This window comes from Xyrauchen texanus, chromosome 24 (genome assembly GCF_025860055.1).
Source record: "Xyrauchen texanus isolate HMW12.3.18 chromosome 24, RBS_HiC_50CHRs, whole genome shotgun sequence".
Taxonomy (NCBI): Eukaryota; Metazoa; Chordata; class Actinopteri; order Cypriniformes; family Catostomidae; genus Xyrauchen; species Xyrauchen texanus.
The window spans coordinates 17,301,683-17,318,964 of NC_068299.1; the positions used below are offsets into that span (position 1 = coordinate 17,301,683).

At 42.1% G+C, this 17,282-nt stretch overlaps 1 protein-coding gene across 1 annotated transcript in view; it reads left to right on the top strand.

The window, feature by feature from the left end:
• Nucleotides 1–17,282, top strand: part of LOC127617981 (regulating synaptic membrane exocytosis protein 1-like) — a 126,361-nt gene that overhangs the window by 70,595 nt on the left and 38,484 nt on the right. The window contains 10 exon segments of the mRNA XM_052090181.1: nucleotides 11,459–11,499; nucleotides 11,994–12,104; nucleotides 12,365–12,464; nucleotides 12,786–12,909; nucleotides 13,226–13,243; nucleotides 13,922–13,968; nucleotides 14,112–14,227; nucleotides 14,312–14,442; nucleotides 14,649–14,820; nucleotides 14,925–15,078. Of these exon segments, the coding sequence (XP_051946141.1) occupies nucleotides 11,459–11,499; nucleotides 11,994–12,104; nucleotides 12,365–12,464; nucleotides 12,786–12,909; nucleotides 13,226–13,243; nucleotides 13,922–13,968; nucleotides 14,112–14,227; nucleotides 14,312–14,442; nucleotides 14,649–14,820; nucleotides 14,925–15,078 (1,014 nt within the window).

Genomic DNA, 17,282 nt, shown 5'->3' on the forward strand with positions numbered 1-17,282 from the left:
CCAATGGAGGTGGCGCCGTGGGAGGTCCCCGAGGCGACGACCTGGCAGGCTCTGTAGTCTCGGGGGGTAGAGCCGTAGGAGGCCTGAGAGGCGGAGCCATAGAAAGCTCTGGAGTCTTTGGGAGCAGAGCCGTGAGGGGCTCGGGAGGTGGAGCCGTGGGAGGCTCGGGAGGCGGAGCCGTAGAAGGCTCGGGAGGCGGAGCCGTAGGAGGCTCGAGAGGCGGAGCCCTAGGAAGCTCTGGAGTCTCTGGGAGTAGAGCCGTGAGAGTCTCGGGGAAAAAGGTCGTGGAAGACTCGAGAGGCTCTAGAGGTGGGGCCCTGGAAGGCTCGAGAGGCTCGAGGGGGGGAGCCATGAAAGACTCAAGAGACGGAGCCCCGAGAGGCTCGGGAGGAGGAGGAGCCCTGGAAGACTCAAGAGACGAAGCCCTGAGAGGCTTGGAAGGGGGTGGAGCCCTGAAAGATTCGAGAGGATAAGCCCTGAGAGGCTTGAGGGGAGGAGGAGCCCTGAGAGACTCGAGAGGGGAAGCCCTGAGAGGCTTGAGAGGGGGAGGAGCCCTGAGAGACTCGAGAGGCGAAGCCATGAGAGGCTTGAGGGGTGGAGCCATGAAAGACTTGAGGGACGGAGCCCTGAGAGGCTCGAGGGGAGGAGGAGCCCTGAGAGACTTGAGAGGCGAAGCCGTGAGAGGCTTGAGGGGTGGAGCCATGAAAAGACTCGAGGGATGGAGCCCTGAGAGGCTCGAGGGGGGGAGGAGCCCTGAGAGACTCGAGAGGCAAAGCCGTGAGAGGCTTGAGGGGTGGAGCCCTGAAAGACTCGAGAGGAGAAGCCCTGAGAGGCTTGGGAGGGGGAGCCCTGAAAGACTCGAGAGGAGAAGCCCTGAGAGGCTCGAGAGGAGGAGCCCTGGGAGGCTTGGGAGGACGAGCCTTGGAAGGCTCGAGAAGAGGAGCCCTGGGAGGCTTGGGAGGAGGAGCCTTTAAAGACTCAGGAGGAGAAGCCCTGAGAGGCGGCGCTCTGGGAGGCTCGAGAGACTTGAAAGGCAGAACCCTGGGGGGCTTGGGAGGTAGAGCTCTGGGAGGCTCGAGAGGAGGAGCCTTAGGAGGCTCGAGAGGAAGAGCCCTAGGAGGCTTGAGAGGAGCCCTGGGAGGAGGAGCCTTGGGAGACTCGAGAGGCGGAGGCCGCGAGGGCTCTGAGGGGCGAGCAGAGGCTGGCAGAGCCGTGGAAGACTCTGAGAGCGGAGCAGAGGCTGGCAGAGCCGTGGAAGACTGAGAGCGGAGCAGAACCCGGCAGAGCCGTGGAAGACTCTGGGGGCGGAGCAGAACCCGGCAGAGCCGTGGAAGACTCTGGGGGCGGAGCAGAACCCGGCAGAGCCGTGGAAGACTCTGGGGGCGGAGCAGAACCCGGAAGAGCCGTGGAAGACTCTGGGGGCGGATCAGAACCCGGCAGAGCCGTGGAAGACTCTGGGGCAGAGCAGAACCCGGCAGAGCCGTGGAAGACTCTGGGGGCGGAGCAGAACCCGGGACAGCCGTGGAAGACTCTGGGGCGGAGCAGAACCCGGCAGAGCCGTGGAAGACTCTGGGGGCGGAGCAGAACCTGGCAGAGCCGTGGAAGACTCTGGGGGCGGAGCAGAACCCGGCAGAGCCGTGGAAGACTCTGGGGGCGGAGCAGAACCCGGTAGAGCCGTGGAAGACTCTGAGGGCGGAGCAGAGGTCGGTAGAGCTGTGGAAGACTCTGAGGGAACCTCTGCGGTCTTGAGCACAAGACGAGACTGGGGAGAAGGGGCCCTCTTCCTTCTCTTGCGTCCTCGGCCAACAGGGGACATGGCCATGGGGGCGGTCGAGGCTACAGGCGCTGGCTCGCCGACCGTGGCGGGCATGGGCACTGGCTCGTTGGCCGTGGCGGGCATGGGTGCTAACTCTCTGGCCGTGGCAGGCATGGGCGTTGACTCGCTGGCCGTGCCAGGCTTCGAGACTGGGGCCGTGACAGGCTTCGGGACTGGGGCCGTGACAGGCCTCGGGACTGGGGCCGTGTCAGGCTTCGGGGCTAGGGCCGTGTCAGGCTTCGGGACTGGGGCCGTGACAGGCCTCGGGACTGGGGCCATGTCAGGCTTCGGGACTAGGGCCGTGACAGGCTTCGGGACTAGGGCCGTGTAAGGCTTCGGGGCTAGGGCCGTGTCAGGCTTCGGGGCTAGGGCCGTGTAAGGCTTCGGGGCTAGGGCCGTGTAAGGCTTCGGGACTAGGGCCGTGTCAGGCTTCGGGGCTAGGGCCGTGTCAGGCTTCGGGGCTATGGCCGTGTCAGGCTTCGGGACTAGGGCCCCGACAGGCTTCGGGACTAGGGCCGCGACAGGCTTCGGGACTAGGGCCGTGTAAGGCTTCGAGACGGGGGCCGTGGTAGGCTTCAAGACGGGGGCCGTGGTATGGAACGCTGGTTCAGTTTCTGCCTCCCCCACAGTAAACGAGGAACCAGCGTACAGTAGGGCGAGGTCAATAAACTGAGCCAGGTTGAGAGAGCAGCGACCACCAGGCATGAATGATGAGGCTGGCTCATTCAGTCCAAATTGAAAAATGTCTTTCAGAGCCACCTCATCAAAATTCACCTGGTACGCCAGGGCACAAAAATCCATAATATAAGCCTCCAAGGGTTGGCTCCCTGGCGCAAACCCAAGAGTCGGGCCGCTGGCTCCATAATGTCAAGGACGGGGTTATGAGTTACATAACCACTGCCTTGCACGGAAAACCCTTGGTTCAGCGTCCGATGAGCCATAAAACCTCTCCGGGGATGGAGAGCATACGGCGCCAGCGGATGCATGGAAAGCATCAACGGGCTCAGGGGCAGACACAGGTGAAACAGGGTGACATAAATCAGACAAAGAACATACCTGCTGCCCCTGGGCCGCGAGCGCTCGGTCCTGCCTCCAAACTGTAGCTCCTCGCGCCGAATGTGACGTGCACCTCCGCTCTAGTGAGCTGCGCGAATCCTCAGCGCGGGGCATTGTGACTGTCTTCGGTTGGTTATTCTGTAACCCGCACAAGAAGAGACAGTCACAATGTAAGTCAAACTGCGTTTTATTGCAGGCAGGCAAAAGTACAATCAAGGGGCAAATCCAGTGAAGAATGGTCAGGGTGAGCGTTAAATCGAAGCCGGGGAATCAAGATAGGGTAAAGGGGCAAATCCAGTGAAGAATGGTCAGGGTGAGCGTTAAATCGAAGCCGGGGAATCAAGATAGGATAAATGGGCAAATCCAGGAAAGAGTGGTCAACGAGAGCGTAGGGGGTCAAAGCCGGGGTAATCAGAATCAGCGAGACGGGACTAGAGGGAGCAAAAGACAGGGGAACAAGGGGAGCTCGAAAGCCGGGGAATCAAGAGGAAAATGACGAGACTAGTGGGAGCAAAAGACAGGGGAACAAGGGGAGCTGGCAAGCTAAGAGGTGAACGAGAGGAGGTCAAAACTAGACGAGACTAGCGGGGGGCAAAGACACAGGAAACTAAATACAATAACCAACAACCGTGAGACGAAAGGGTAGTGATATATATAGGGGCGAGTGCAGGTGTAAACCATGACAGGTGATGAGACGAGTGCAGGTGAAACTAATGTGCAGGAGTGCAGATGACGCGAGTGCAGGTGGTCATAATGTTCTGGGGGATTGGAAACGCGTGAGAAACTCGAGGAAGGGAGATTGCCTACGAGCATGTGAGCGAGTAGGAGCAAAGTGGGCGTGAGGGCTTGAGCGAGCAAAAAGAGCGTGCGAGCTCGAGGGGGCGGAACGAGCGTGGGAGCTCGAGGGGGCGGAGCGAGGGAGCGGGGTTCGTGACAATGTGACATTGATTCGGTCAATCAATGTCACAATGTCTGCACTATATAAGTGCAGACCATATTTTTCAATAATATTTCAAATATGCCCATTGGAAAACTGGACAAATATGTAGATAATGACCCTACTATGGCCATATTTTAAATTCCATTATTACATGGGTCTCTGGAATACTTGATTCTGATTGGTCAATGGTACCATCTAGCGATTTCTGAATAACATGCACCCGTGGTTAATTCATATCAGATCAGTCATTCATGTATTGCGAATCATATTTCCTACTCTGATCACTGTGCGATCGCTACAAGTAAGCTAATAAAACCGTTTTAAATTAAATCAATGTTTCATGTCAGTTTATTTATTTATTTATTTGCTAAGTAGTTTTGTAATAAGATGGATAATGAGCAGTTAGATGTAATAAGATGCAGTCATTATTTACAAAATATACACCAACAGATCTCCTACGCAAACCAGAGGTGGAATTCAGCTGTTCAGCTATTTCTTTCTTCTCACATACTGTAATTATATCAATTTAAAGCAAACTTGTATTGTGGCTCAGTTGGTAGAGCGGGTTGGCCAATAATTGCAGGGTTGGTGGTTTGAATCCCGGCCCACACGACACCTTGGGCAAGACACTGAACCCCAAGTTGCTCCCAATGGCAGGCTAGCACCTTACATAGCAGCTCTGCTGCCATTGGTGTATGAATGAATGATTGAATGAGTCACAGTGTAACGCGCTTTGAATACCGTTAATGTTAAAAAGGCTCTATATAAGTGCAGACCATTTATAATTAGCAAAGGGGTCTTTTTTTGATATAACAACTTGACTGCTCGTTATCCCTTACATATTTTGACTTATAAATATAGCCATTTTTAAATATTTTAAAACATATGCTGTAAATATATGTATAAATATGTGACTATTCCCCACAAATAAAAATGAAAACCAAATATAATATAATATACAGTGTACTAGGCATGTAACAATACACAAATTTCACGATATAATGCAAAACCTCACGATACGATAAAATATGATAAAAAACACAAAAAAACTGCACCCACAAAGGTTTCGCTCAAGCTTATTCAAGGATTCAAAATAAAATCATAAATGACACAACAGTGTCTGATATTGGCAACAAAAAGTAGAGCTCTGTAAAAAAGGAACTTAAACAACAGCGCTGCATTTATTTATTTTGTTTGATTGTAGTGAGAAAAACTCATATGAACTCACAATTTTCATGTGTGTTTTGAGTTTGTCTACACTCAAGTCATTTATAATTGTACAGCACTTTTCAAAATACACATAGATTCAAAGCAGTTTTATTGAAAATCATGCCTTAATGTCTTAAAGCCCTCAGTGACCACATTTACATGCACTTAAGAAAACTGTTATTCCTGGGTTTTAGCAGACAGCAGTGCTCTGAAACCTCATGTAAACAAGAACGCTCATTTCCTTATGCCATTTAAGAAATTAAGAGAAAGCGGTTTAAAACACCTAGGTTTCTCCCAGAGAACGCTGCTTAGTGTGGTAATTTAAACACATAAACGACATTCTGATGGGTGTTGGAAGAGTGTGCGTGTGTGGAACAGACAGGCATAACAAACATAGGATGGAGCCCAACAACAATAACACAGCAGAAAGAATTCAACATTTCTGGGAGTACAGTGGGAAAATCACATGTAGAATATACTATACCCATTTATACACACAAATGTATAATATTGACTGTCCCTAACATCCACATATATGCGCTCGTGCATTGTGGGAATCCCGGAGATTTATGTAATAGGGAAACCCATCGCAATTCAACTGCAGGTCACGATAGTAAGTTAAGGAATCAAACAGCAACAACACTAGAATATCTGGAAATAAAGTAAATCAACATTGAAAAATAATTCAGTCTTCCTTGGATGCCCTGTGTGTTATTGACACAAGCTTAACGGGAAAATGACGGTCTATGGAAAAAGCTGCTTACTGAATGAGCCACATGTATACAGAAGTAAAGAGTACACCGCTTATGCAGTGCATGTAAATGGGAATGCTGTTTCCATCTTGCTAAAAGTGGTCCATGTGACTGCAGTCAATGAGCAAGCTAAAGTGACTGTAGTGAGGGAAAAAAGTACTTCTTTCAATGATATTTAGTGCTGGAAAAAAAAAAAAAACCTTGAGAGGAACTTGGCTTCTGGTTTTATGATATATGTATATATATATATATGTACATAAAACAGTATTATTTAGCTGGTTGAGCAAAACTGATCAGCCCACGTAATTTTTTTGGCCTTCCCCCGGTTTCATGTAAATTTTACCAGCATTATTACCAGCTTATAACATATGCTCAAGTGTTGTATTCTTACCTGTTTACATTTCTAAATAAAAATCAGAGAATAATAAGTCTCATGTAATCACAGGTTTCTTACGCTGGCATATTTTTTTGAATAAGCTTGTTTTTGTTACTTATGAGTGTCTTGCTCAGTGTCATGCTGTATGTCTTCTGGGAGAGGTTCAACTTTGCTACTGCTGTGTTGTTGTATAGCAAATCCACTGATTTGCGTTGTGATGTTGGCGTAAATAAAACAACGTGTTTGATGTAGTGTAGCGTTGGGATATGACACCATTGTTTTACAAATTCGACAAGCTGTAATGCTACATTTTTACTTGCCGTTTGCCAGCGATCTTCTCGACTATTTACTGTAGATCTGTTGCTCAGTTGTCCTGTAAGGGCTCAGCACCTCCTCTCTGGGGAGGAGACTGTTTCACAGCTCTCAAAGTTGCACTGCTTGGTTTTATTACTCTATAAATTGTTTGTTTACAGAATCATACAATACTGATGGTATTGAATCGTGAGCGCCATATCGTACAATACAATATGATACAATATTTTGTTTTTAAACATATGTCCCTGTATCTAAATTACATACAGGGACATATACATACAATACACTTAGGGGTGTTTAAAAAAATATTGTATCATATTGTATAGTATTTGCAATTTACATGCACAAAATCAAGCAAATGTATTAGGGATGATTGCCAAATGGTTGCATAAAAAAATTTTAAACGCTGAGACTCTTCATTTTCTCTGTTTACTAATGAGTTTCATCTCCAAGTTTTCAAATACAGTGATATACTATATATATCTATATATTTACAAAGTAGCTGGAATGGCCTCAGTCAATTTTGACTGGTTTTGACTGGTTGACCAAAAGTTTGGGTGGTGTTCACGTGGCACTCTGCTTTAAGCCTGGCAAAGTGACTGAACACAGACTTAAAAGGTCAATGTATTAACACAAGCCAGGGGTGAAATATAAACACTGTGGAGTAAATATGAGAGTAGGGGAGACGAAATGAGAGACTGAAAAAAAGGAGAACGGGAGATTGAGAGGAGGGTAAGCAACAAAAGCTCGCTCTTATCAGTGGAATTGCATTTCATCAGGTTCAGAAACCTCATAAACACAACAGGTAAGAGACTTGTCTCGTGACTTGAAAAAAAAAATAAAAAAAATAGGAACAGAGCAATTCAACCTACCGCATCATGATTTTTCATGTTAAACATTTTTTAAGGGTGACATAGCGATTTTCTGTTCAGAAAAGTCTGGCTTTATTTCTTTATTTTTTATTTTATGATCTTATTTTGATGGCCTTTGTTTGTTTGTAGGTCATGTGAATGACTGAAGTATTGAGAAGAAGAGACACTTCAGTAAGAATGTAAGGGCTTAGATAAAAGCCTCCACAGGGGACCAATCCACCATACAACTAGCAATTTATTAAACATTTATACCCTGAGACAGTTACTTATTATTACTGCATCCAGAGCTAGACCTCTGCTCTTTTGTAAGTTTGTGCTGTATTTTTGGCTTGTGTTAAATCTTTCAGGAGTGATTTTTATTTCTTTTCAGAGTTTAAAGAGTTTATTTAGAGTCATTTTTATTAGGACAACCATGCTCAGAACTGGGTTAGTCAATGAAGAGGCAGCCATCTTAAAAAAAATAAAGTAGATGTAGGTTATGTAGATTTAATTCCCTGACATACTTGTAAGTAAACTATCCAGGGCCTCTTTTCCCAATAACGATCAATCGTGGCAGTTAAAAGCATTTTCTATGAGCGATTTTACAAATGTTCATTATTTTTAAGTGCGCTTTCCAAAAATGCACTTAACGTGAACGTGCGAGGACACGCTTTAAGTGCTATTTAAGAGAGTTGCTGTCCTGTGACAGTGCTGAAATGTGAATGTTTAGTGCTGCTCGTCATTGTAACTTTATTATATATGTGCGTAATGTGTAATTTACCTCGCTAATAGTTGTTTAAAATATTTTCTTAAATATTTGACCTAATTAACTACATATTTACATATTGCTATACAATAATTTTGTGCAGAACGATCTATTTCTTCTACAAAATCTGCTTCCATAATCAGGTGTGCATGTGTAATATTTCATTTCTTGAATTAAATAGGATTAGTGAAGACAGCGGAGGCCCTGTGTATGATTCTGCTAATTGCAAGCATTCATTGAATATTACCAATTTCGGCGTGTTATTTTGCAGCACAAAATAAGGAGACGTTTAGAAGATACATTTTAGGGACATTTACCAATAAAGTGGAGGTCTACTCTTTACTCCCAAAATTGATAACGGTGACAGCAATGCTGCATGTGCTGTACGACACAACTTGTAGTGCTGGTGAGAGAGCCTTTGGCTGTCAGATATGAAGAGGAGACAAGGATGATGAGCCAATATATACTGACTTTTTTCTTCTCTTTTTTCTGCACTTTTTTTCTTCTCCATGCCACCACTTTGCTGTTATCAACTAGTCCACACAAATAACTTTATTTGTTTGCTAATTCATCTATTCATCCATTTATATAGACTGTCTATTCAATAAATGTCATTATTATTATTATTAGACTTGTCTGTTAAAACTAAAATAAATAAAACATAGGCATCCCGATATTAAGGTTTCAGCATAAAGTGTATCTGTAGGTTTATCTGCATAAGTCTATGTGCTTATGGTGTTCTTAGTGATGTACAAGTACTCCCAGAGCACTCATAAATCTACTAGCATTTTCAAGTACTACTTAAGTTACAATGCTTTTGGGAAAAGGGCCGGGAAACTAAGATGAATTGTAAGATGGATTCTATGATCTACTTAGGCTTAAAATGCTTTTTGGAAACAAAGCCTAGGTCTCTTTTTTTTATTGTTTTTACCCCTGTACCTTTGTTTTATGCATCTCAGCTGGCCCTGGTACAGGTGAGTTCATATTTGCTATGAGGGCACTATGTGGTGTGTTGAAGATCAATTGATAGCTCAGGATTAGCTCCTTTTTGAGATCTCAAACCTTGACATTGTATCACCTTCTTTACGGACATAGAGGTATTCCCAATATACAAAGTAATTTAACAGAGCAATCTAGCTAACGATATTTATAAAACAGATAGTTCAGACTCTAAAATCTGATTGAATAAGCCAGTGGTTCTCGAAGTGTCAGACGCACCCCCGATATTAGGGGCGTGCGGAAGACTGACTCATCCTCAAATCTCGTTCTCTTTCATATATCCAACAAAAATTCTGACAATACACAAGTAACAATGTTTGCAATGTCTTTCCCTCTGCCTTTTCTCTTGCCTTGTTTAAACTTTTGCCTAGCACAGCAGCACATCCTGCGGGCGCAGCTCTTGACAGCCCAAAGCGCTCATGGTGTCAGGTGTGCGCACAGAACTTACAGTATGTAAACAAGCCATTCTGGCGTGCGTGTCGTTTCAAATGGGTGAAGAGGTGAATTAACACTTACATTTCGTTTTGTTTCTCTCACTACACTATCATATGGCTAACAGTAGCATTTAAATCTGTGGCACGAGTGTTATGGATCACTTTATGGTGCTTTTATGTGTGATTTTGGAGCTTGGACAGCCACAAGCACGATTCTCTCATCCTTCAATCTTGTGTTTCACTAATAAAAATGTCATACTGCTTTTAAATGACGAGGGTGAGTAAATGATGGCAGAAAAGTCTGTTTTTATGTCGGTGGTTATTCACATGATACTTTTTTAGCGCTGACCAGGATGGGCCAATCATAGTCATTTATTATTATAGGATGAGGAATTTAAAATACTTTTATAGACACTGCTAAGGCTTATTTTCATTCACAGGTTGGAATCTTTGCAATTAACAGTTTCACTATCTAGTTTAAAAATGAGATATTAAACGTTCTGATAGTTAAGTGTGGATGAATGGATGATTTTGTTTTCTGAGCTGCCAAGTGCCCCCTGTCTGATGTAATACAGTCATTGGCTGACAGCATTTGCAATATGTTCATGCCCAGGGGTTGCTCCTGCATCAGTATACATTTTTTAATTATTATTATTATTTTATGTTTTGAAAGTTTGATGTTTTTATGTATTTATGTAACACTAAGTATTCACAAAATAACAGAACAACTAGTTAGAAAAGTTCATTAATTTAGATCCTTATCATTCAGTTTTCATTTTATTTATGGTTTTATTTGTCATCAGACCAGTTACACACAGTTCACAACAGTTCGGGCAAATATTATATCCTATATGGAAATATTGTATTCATGGAACTTCAAAACATTTGACATTGCAGACCCCATTTCTAGTAGGACATTTAAAGGTGAAGTGTGAAATATCTGCATAATTAGCAGCATCATACAGAAATAATAATGATTGTTTTAAACAAGTTTCCAACACTCCTGTTTGGACAAACAAGTGCTGACGCCCCACACTCATGGGACTAGTTGAGCCAATTTTGTTACATACTGTTGCTTAAATTGATTACAGTTCCAACCAGTGGATCTGAAATCATACACTTCACCTTTAAACAGCTGACTAGACATAATACTAACCTGTAGTCTGGATTAACAATGGACATGTACTGTATGTAGCCACATTAAAAGTAGTCTTCCATCTATTTTTGTATTCGGAAGGACATTTGTGTACTCGCACTCTCTGGGTGTCATACGCAACGTTCTTGTTTCCCTCTAGCGCTCTAGATGCCCAAGGTGCTCAGAAATAACCAGAAAACAGTCCAGAAACCCATATCCATCCATATAACATGCCAACAGTAAATAGAAGGCCAACCTCATGGAAAGTGCTGAGACTGCCCTTGTGTAACTGTGTGTGTGAGTGTGCACTCAGCTTTGCATGTCATAATTGCTACCTCTGTCTGGGGACTAAATGTAGGTTTTAAGCACAGTGCAAATACACATTACAAACACAGAGGCAACATTAATTCCTGTCCTCCCTGTTGCTCTGCAGGTGGGGCAGAGCAGAACATATTTTAGAGTAAGATTTTGGCAGCAGCAGGTGCCCTCCAGAGCCCAAATATTCAATAAGCTGACTTCTGTGAGTGTATGCAGAGCAGGTTCAGTGTTTACCGATGGACTCTGTCTAGTATAAGGTAGCAGCTTGTGTATTGTCAGCATGTGTATAAACTCAATGTGTAATTTGTTGCTAAAGCTCAACTGGGAGAGCACAGCACTAGAAATGCCAAGGTCATATGTTTCATTGCAAAGGAACTGGTAAAATGTACACTTTGAAGGCACAGTGAGTTGCTTCGAACATAAGCATATGCCTTAAAGATTAATACCTGAAATGTAAGCATAAGCTTTAAGAACTTTTGTGTGTGTTTTAGGGGACTGGGAGTGCTGTCCACTGCCCCCCACTGCGTGGCATGTAAGTGTTTCCCACCCCATAGACAGTATATGTAATACTCATGAGGTTAATGGTTATATTTGAGATGGTGATTATGAGTTTGCTCAAAATAAGTTTGGTTTGTGTGTGTCTGTTTTGCCTGCCAATTCAGGTTTGCTCATTCAGGTGTTAGATTTCAGTTTTTCAGTTTGTGTGTGTGTTTGTTGATACTTGGCTATACTTTGAGGACAAAACTGTGAAGACGTGATCAAAATATGACAAAACCTCCCTTTGGGGACATTTGGCTTCATAAATAAAATACAAGTATTTTTTTAAGGTAAGTGTTAGAGTGTGGGTTAGAGTTAGTTGTATAATTATTTATATAAAATATATAAAAAGAATATATATATGGTATGTTATTATTTATATTAGTAAATGTGTGTGTGGGTCGGGTGTAAAGGTGAAGGTGAATTAAGGGTTGGATGTAATTAGATGGTTCTCCGTCTAATGGAATGAATCTTGCTTGCTCTTTTCAGCATCCGGTTACATGGCAGCCCTCCAAGGAAGGTGATCATTTAATTGGCCGAATAACTTTGAGCAAGAGAACAGCCATGCCAAAAGAGGCTGGGGCTCTGCTGGGGCTAAAGGTGAGGGGAGAGTCACACACAGACTTGCACAAACACAAAGTAACTGTTGTGAGGTCACCAACTACACCACATCAGAGGCTTTAGGCACCAATACTATAAATTGGTCTTCTGATATTATTTTATTTATTTATTTTTTGTAGATGTGCTATTTTCTTGGGAATAACATTATAGAAGAAATTCAAATTCACGATTGCAGATATTGCAATTAGTGTAATTCTCTGTAGACTTTACCTTTCTTTAATTGATTTGTGTGGGTGCAGGTGGTGGGGGGAAAGATTACAGAAACAGGGAGACTTGGGGCGTTCATCACCAAAGTCAAGAAAGGAAGTCTGGCTGATGTTGTGGGCCACCTACGGGCCGGTGAGTCCAGCTCATTTACACTGACAGTTTGCCACTAAAAAATAAACAAACAAACAAACAAACAAAAGATCAGTAAAGCATTTTTAATCATTTTTATTTTAAATGTATTTATTGTTACTGTGTTTTTGTCTTGTTTTTCTTTTGTGTTTAATGTTATTCCAAGAATTGAAAATCAAGAAAATGTATGGAGAACAACAACAACAAAGAAGGAAAATATATATATTTTTAAATCAATCTGATGCTGGATGTCATCAGGATGTGTGCAGGAATTTAATGTGTGAGGTTTTAATGTTTGACAACAGCCTTTTTCTCTGTTTGTAGGCGATGAGGTGCTTCAATGGAATGGTAAATCATTACCAGGATTAACCACGAAAGAAGTTTACAATATAATCTTGGATTCCCAAACAGCAACTCAAGTTGCATTAGTAGTTTCAAGGCCAATTGGGTAATTCGACCATCACATACAAACGTATTCACCCTCATTTGGTATCTGACTATGTTAATGTTTACAAACCTCACTGAAACGGCAAAGCACCCAATGGAATTTTAAAGAACTGAGATTTATCCTTGTCAGGAGTCCATTTGCTAAACAAGAGTGTTTGAAGAGTCTAAAAGTAATTGTTTAGCTTTGCAATAGATGTTTAACTAATGAACTCTCTTGTGTTTAGTTTGCTCTGTAAGCCGTTATATTCTCTTTTACCCTGTCCTCCTACCTCTTTAAAAAGATGTATTCATTGATTTCTCTCCAAACTCTTGCAAAGGGTGTATAAATCTTACCAGTAAGTAAAACAAAGTTTAAGAGGTGATTTTAGGACTTCATCCCTGAATTCTCTCCTCATTTGCTTCTGTCAGCTGTCCCTAAACCCCTTAAAAATAGGAGCCTTTGATACACACCTCCCTTCTGTATACTTATTTATATCCTCTTGCTTACAATGTTTGATTTGAATCCAGCTGTCACTGTATATGGGTATATATATATATATATATATATATATATATATATATATATATATATATATATATATATATATATAGCATATATTATCAACATCAGTATTTTAAGCAAAAATGTATTTGGCTTTTAATGGGAAAGTGTATATCTTAGGTCCTGTAACTGTTCACCCTTTATTTTAAGCCTTTCACCATTATTAAACACCTTTTTTTTACCTTCACTAGCTCATTTTAAAAGGTCTTGCGGTGAGACAAATGCATTAAAAAAATTACAAATGTTCCATGTGATCACAATTCATATCAGGACACAAAAGCTGCATCCTCAAAAACTATTAAATCATTAGCAAAATGCTGTTTTAGATGGAGTATAGCATGTCACACCGCAGGACATGGCAACTTCCCAGAAGTATTTCATAGCCCCTACCTCATATGCTGTGTGTGATTGTTGTTATGTTGACAACAAATGTATAGATATTTAATCTTTTTTCTTGTCTTTTTACCCCCAGTGATATACCACGAATACCAGAAACATCACACCCTCCATTAGAATCTAGTATGTACTGAATCAAATATTATGATATTTTGGTTTTAAATATGGATATTTATTTTCATGTATATTGTTTTTGTTTGTTTATTGCTTGCAAATATTATTGATATCATCAGCACTTGTTTTGTCTTTTATTTGTTCCATTGTAGCAGGATCAAGTTCATTCGAGTCACAGAAGATGGAAAGACCCTCTATATCTGTCCTGTCCCCTTCCAGCGCAAGTGGTCTTCGAGACGCCCCTAAGTTACTGCCTGGACAGCTGTCGGTCAGTACATACAGCTACACATGCTGTGTCTAGTGTGTTTGTTTCCTTCATGGTGTTTATTAACTGTGTGTTGATGTCTTGCAGGTGAAAATGTGGTATGATAAGGTTGGTCATCAGCTGATAGTGAACTTATTGCACGCAATAAACCTGCCGCCCAGACTAGATGGACGACCCAGAAACCCTTACGTCAAAATGTATTTCCTGCCTGATAGAAGGTATTCAGACATTTAAGATACAATCATAAATCATAAAAGAATAGGATTCATTATGGGTTTCTCATTTGCATAACAAATTCTCCAAAAATGGATACAGATTTTGTCCATATTTGATCAGTGGTGATACATGTTTTTGCAGTTTATTTGCATCAAGCAGATTCTAGTTATAAAGATAAATGTATATTCTGTATTTGCTCTTACTTTAGTGATAAAAGCAAAAGAAGGACGAAGACAGTGAAGAAAAGTCTGGAACCAAAGTGGAACCAAACATTTGTGTACTCTTATGTCCACCGGCGGGATTTCAGGGAGCACATGCTGGAGATCACTATGTGGGACCAACCCAGAATACAAGAGGAGGAGAGTGACTTTCTGGGGGAGGTGCTTAGCATATGTTAACCTTGTTTCTTCACAGCATGAATTGCCCTCTGACAACATTTGTATATGACCTGACTATCTGCATTTTCTACTGTGTTTGAATAAAGATCTTGATTGAGCTGGAGACTGCCCTGTTGGATGATAAACCTCACTGGTACAAGCTTCAAACACATGATGTCTCTTCCATTCCGCTGCCACACCCGTCACCATACCTGCCTCGTCGACACGCCCACACAGACACACCCACCAAGAAGCTCCAGTGTAAGTGAAGGCTGTTTCTGTTCACATGCTGAATAACATTGTGTTTTACTGCTTATTCTATCTGAGGGGGCAATGAGTAAAGAATGAATTGCGCACACTTGTAGCGCAATTGTTTTAAACACAGTGAAGAACAATCATCAACATAAACATTTAAGGATTTTTTTTGGGTTCAGTACAAGTTAAGCCCAATCGACAGCATTTGTGGAATAATAAGAAAATACAGGCCATTTGAAGTGTACCCACAAGACGTAAACATTATTCATGTTAAAGGGTTAGTTCACCCAAAAATGTAACTTCTCTCAACATTTACTCACACTCATGCCATCCCAGATGTGTATGACTTTCTTTCTTCAGCAGAACACAAATTAAGATTTTTAGAAGGATATCTCTGTTGGTCCATACAATGCAGGTGAATGTTGACCAAAACTTTGAAGATCCAAAAAGCACATAAATGCAGCATAAAAGTAATCCATGCAACTCTTGACAGTGACATACATTTTGTGTTCGCAAAGTTTTCTGCTTCAGTTGTTGTGTTGATGATTCACATTGTTTCTAGATTATTGTGCAGAGTGATCAGGTGCATTTTAAATAATTGCAAAAAGCTTCATTGGCCAAACAAATTAACTTTATCACAAAAACCCAAATATTTTTGTTCCTGGTACAAATGAGCAGCCAACATAATTTTACTAATCATTTCAGCAGCACCTGGGAAAGTGTGAATGAGTACAAGTCAGGTGAAATCACTCAATCATTCTGATTGGATTATAAGAGCAGACTGATTGCTATAAAAGGAGGGAAGAAGTGCTTCCAATCATTGTGTTCTTGTTCCCAATGGTTTCCTCTAAAGAAAGACGTGCAGCCATCATCACTTTGCATCAAAATGGCTTCGCATGCAAGGAAATTGCTGCAAAGAATATTGCACCTGAAATAACAATTTACCAGATCATCAAGATCTTCAAAGAGAGAGGTTCAACTGCAGTGAAGAAGGCTTCAGGACGTCCCAGAGTGTCCAGCAAGCGCCATGACTGGCTGCTCCTGAGGAGTCAGCTACGGAATCATGTCATCACCAGTGTAGAGCATGCTCAATATTGGCAGCAGGTTGGTGTGAGTGCATCTGCACACACAGTGAGGCAAAGACTTTTGGACAATGGCCTAGTGTCAAGGAAGGAAACAAAGAAGCCACTTCTCTCCAAGAAAAACATCAAGGACAGACTGAAATTCTGCAGGAAGTACAAGGATTGGACAGTAGAAGACTGGTGCAAAGATATTTTCTCTGATGAATCCCTTTCCGACTGTTTGGGACATCTGGAAAATCAATAGTCCGGAGAAGAAAAGGTGAACGCTACCATGAGTCCTGTGTCGTGCCAACAGTGAAGCATCCTGAGAACATCCATGTGTGGGGTTGCTTTTCATCCAAGGGAGTGGGCTCTCTCACAATTCTGCCCAAAAACACTGCCATGAATAAATAATGGTATCAAAACGTCCTGCAAGAGCAACTTCTCCCAACGATCCATGAGCAATTTGGTGATGATCCGTGCATTTTCCAGCATGATAGAGCACCATGCCACAAGGCAAGAGTGATAATGAAGTGTCTCGGAGACTATTACATTGACAATTTGCATAAATTGAGTGTTTTTGCCAATAAAAGCCTTTAAAACTCATGAAATGCTTATCATTGTTTTCCACTATACCATAGAAACGTGAAAAATAATCTACAAATCTTGATGCAGTGAACTTTGCAAAACACAACATTTATGTCACTGCCAATACTTTTGGCAATGGCTGTACTAACCATTCTATTATTAACCAAACTTTATTGTCAGGGTGACGTTATGCTGTAAACCCTGTGTATAATCCTGTAACTAATAAATACCTAATTTTAGCACACTAAAATCATGTTAACATGTACAGTATAATGTTTACATCTGTCTTGTTACTATACTTTTTAAACAGTGTGTATTTTAATTTTTATAGACTAGCCCATTCACTTCCATTGTATTCACTTCCACTTCCATGTTTATTTACTTTTGTGGAATTCAGTATGCCAAAAATGCTGTCAATTGAGCTTAACTGGTATTAAACCTGTACAATTCCTTTAAAGTAGTATTTCTAGGTTTTTTTCAAGGTTTTAGAATTCATCCAATCTCAATAGCTCTCTTAACATTGTCTTAACAATATTCATGACTTTTCAAGGTTTTTCATGT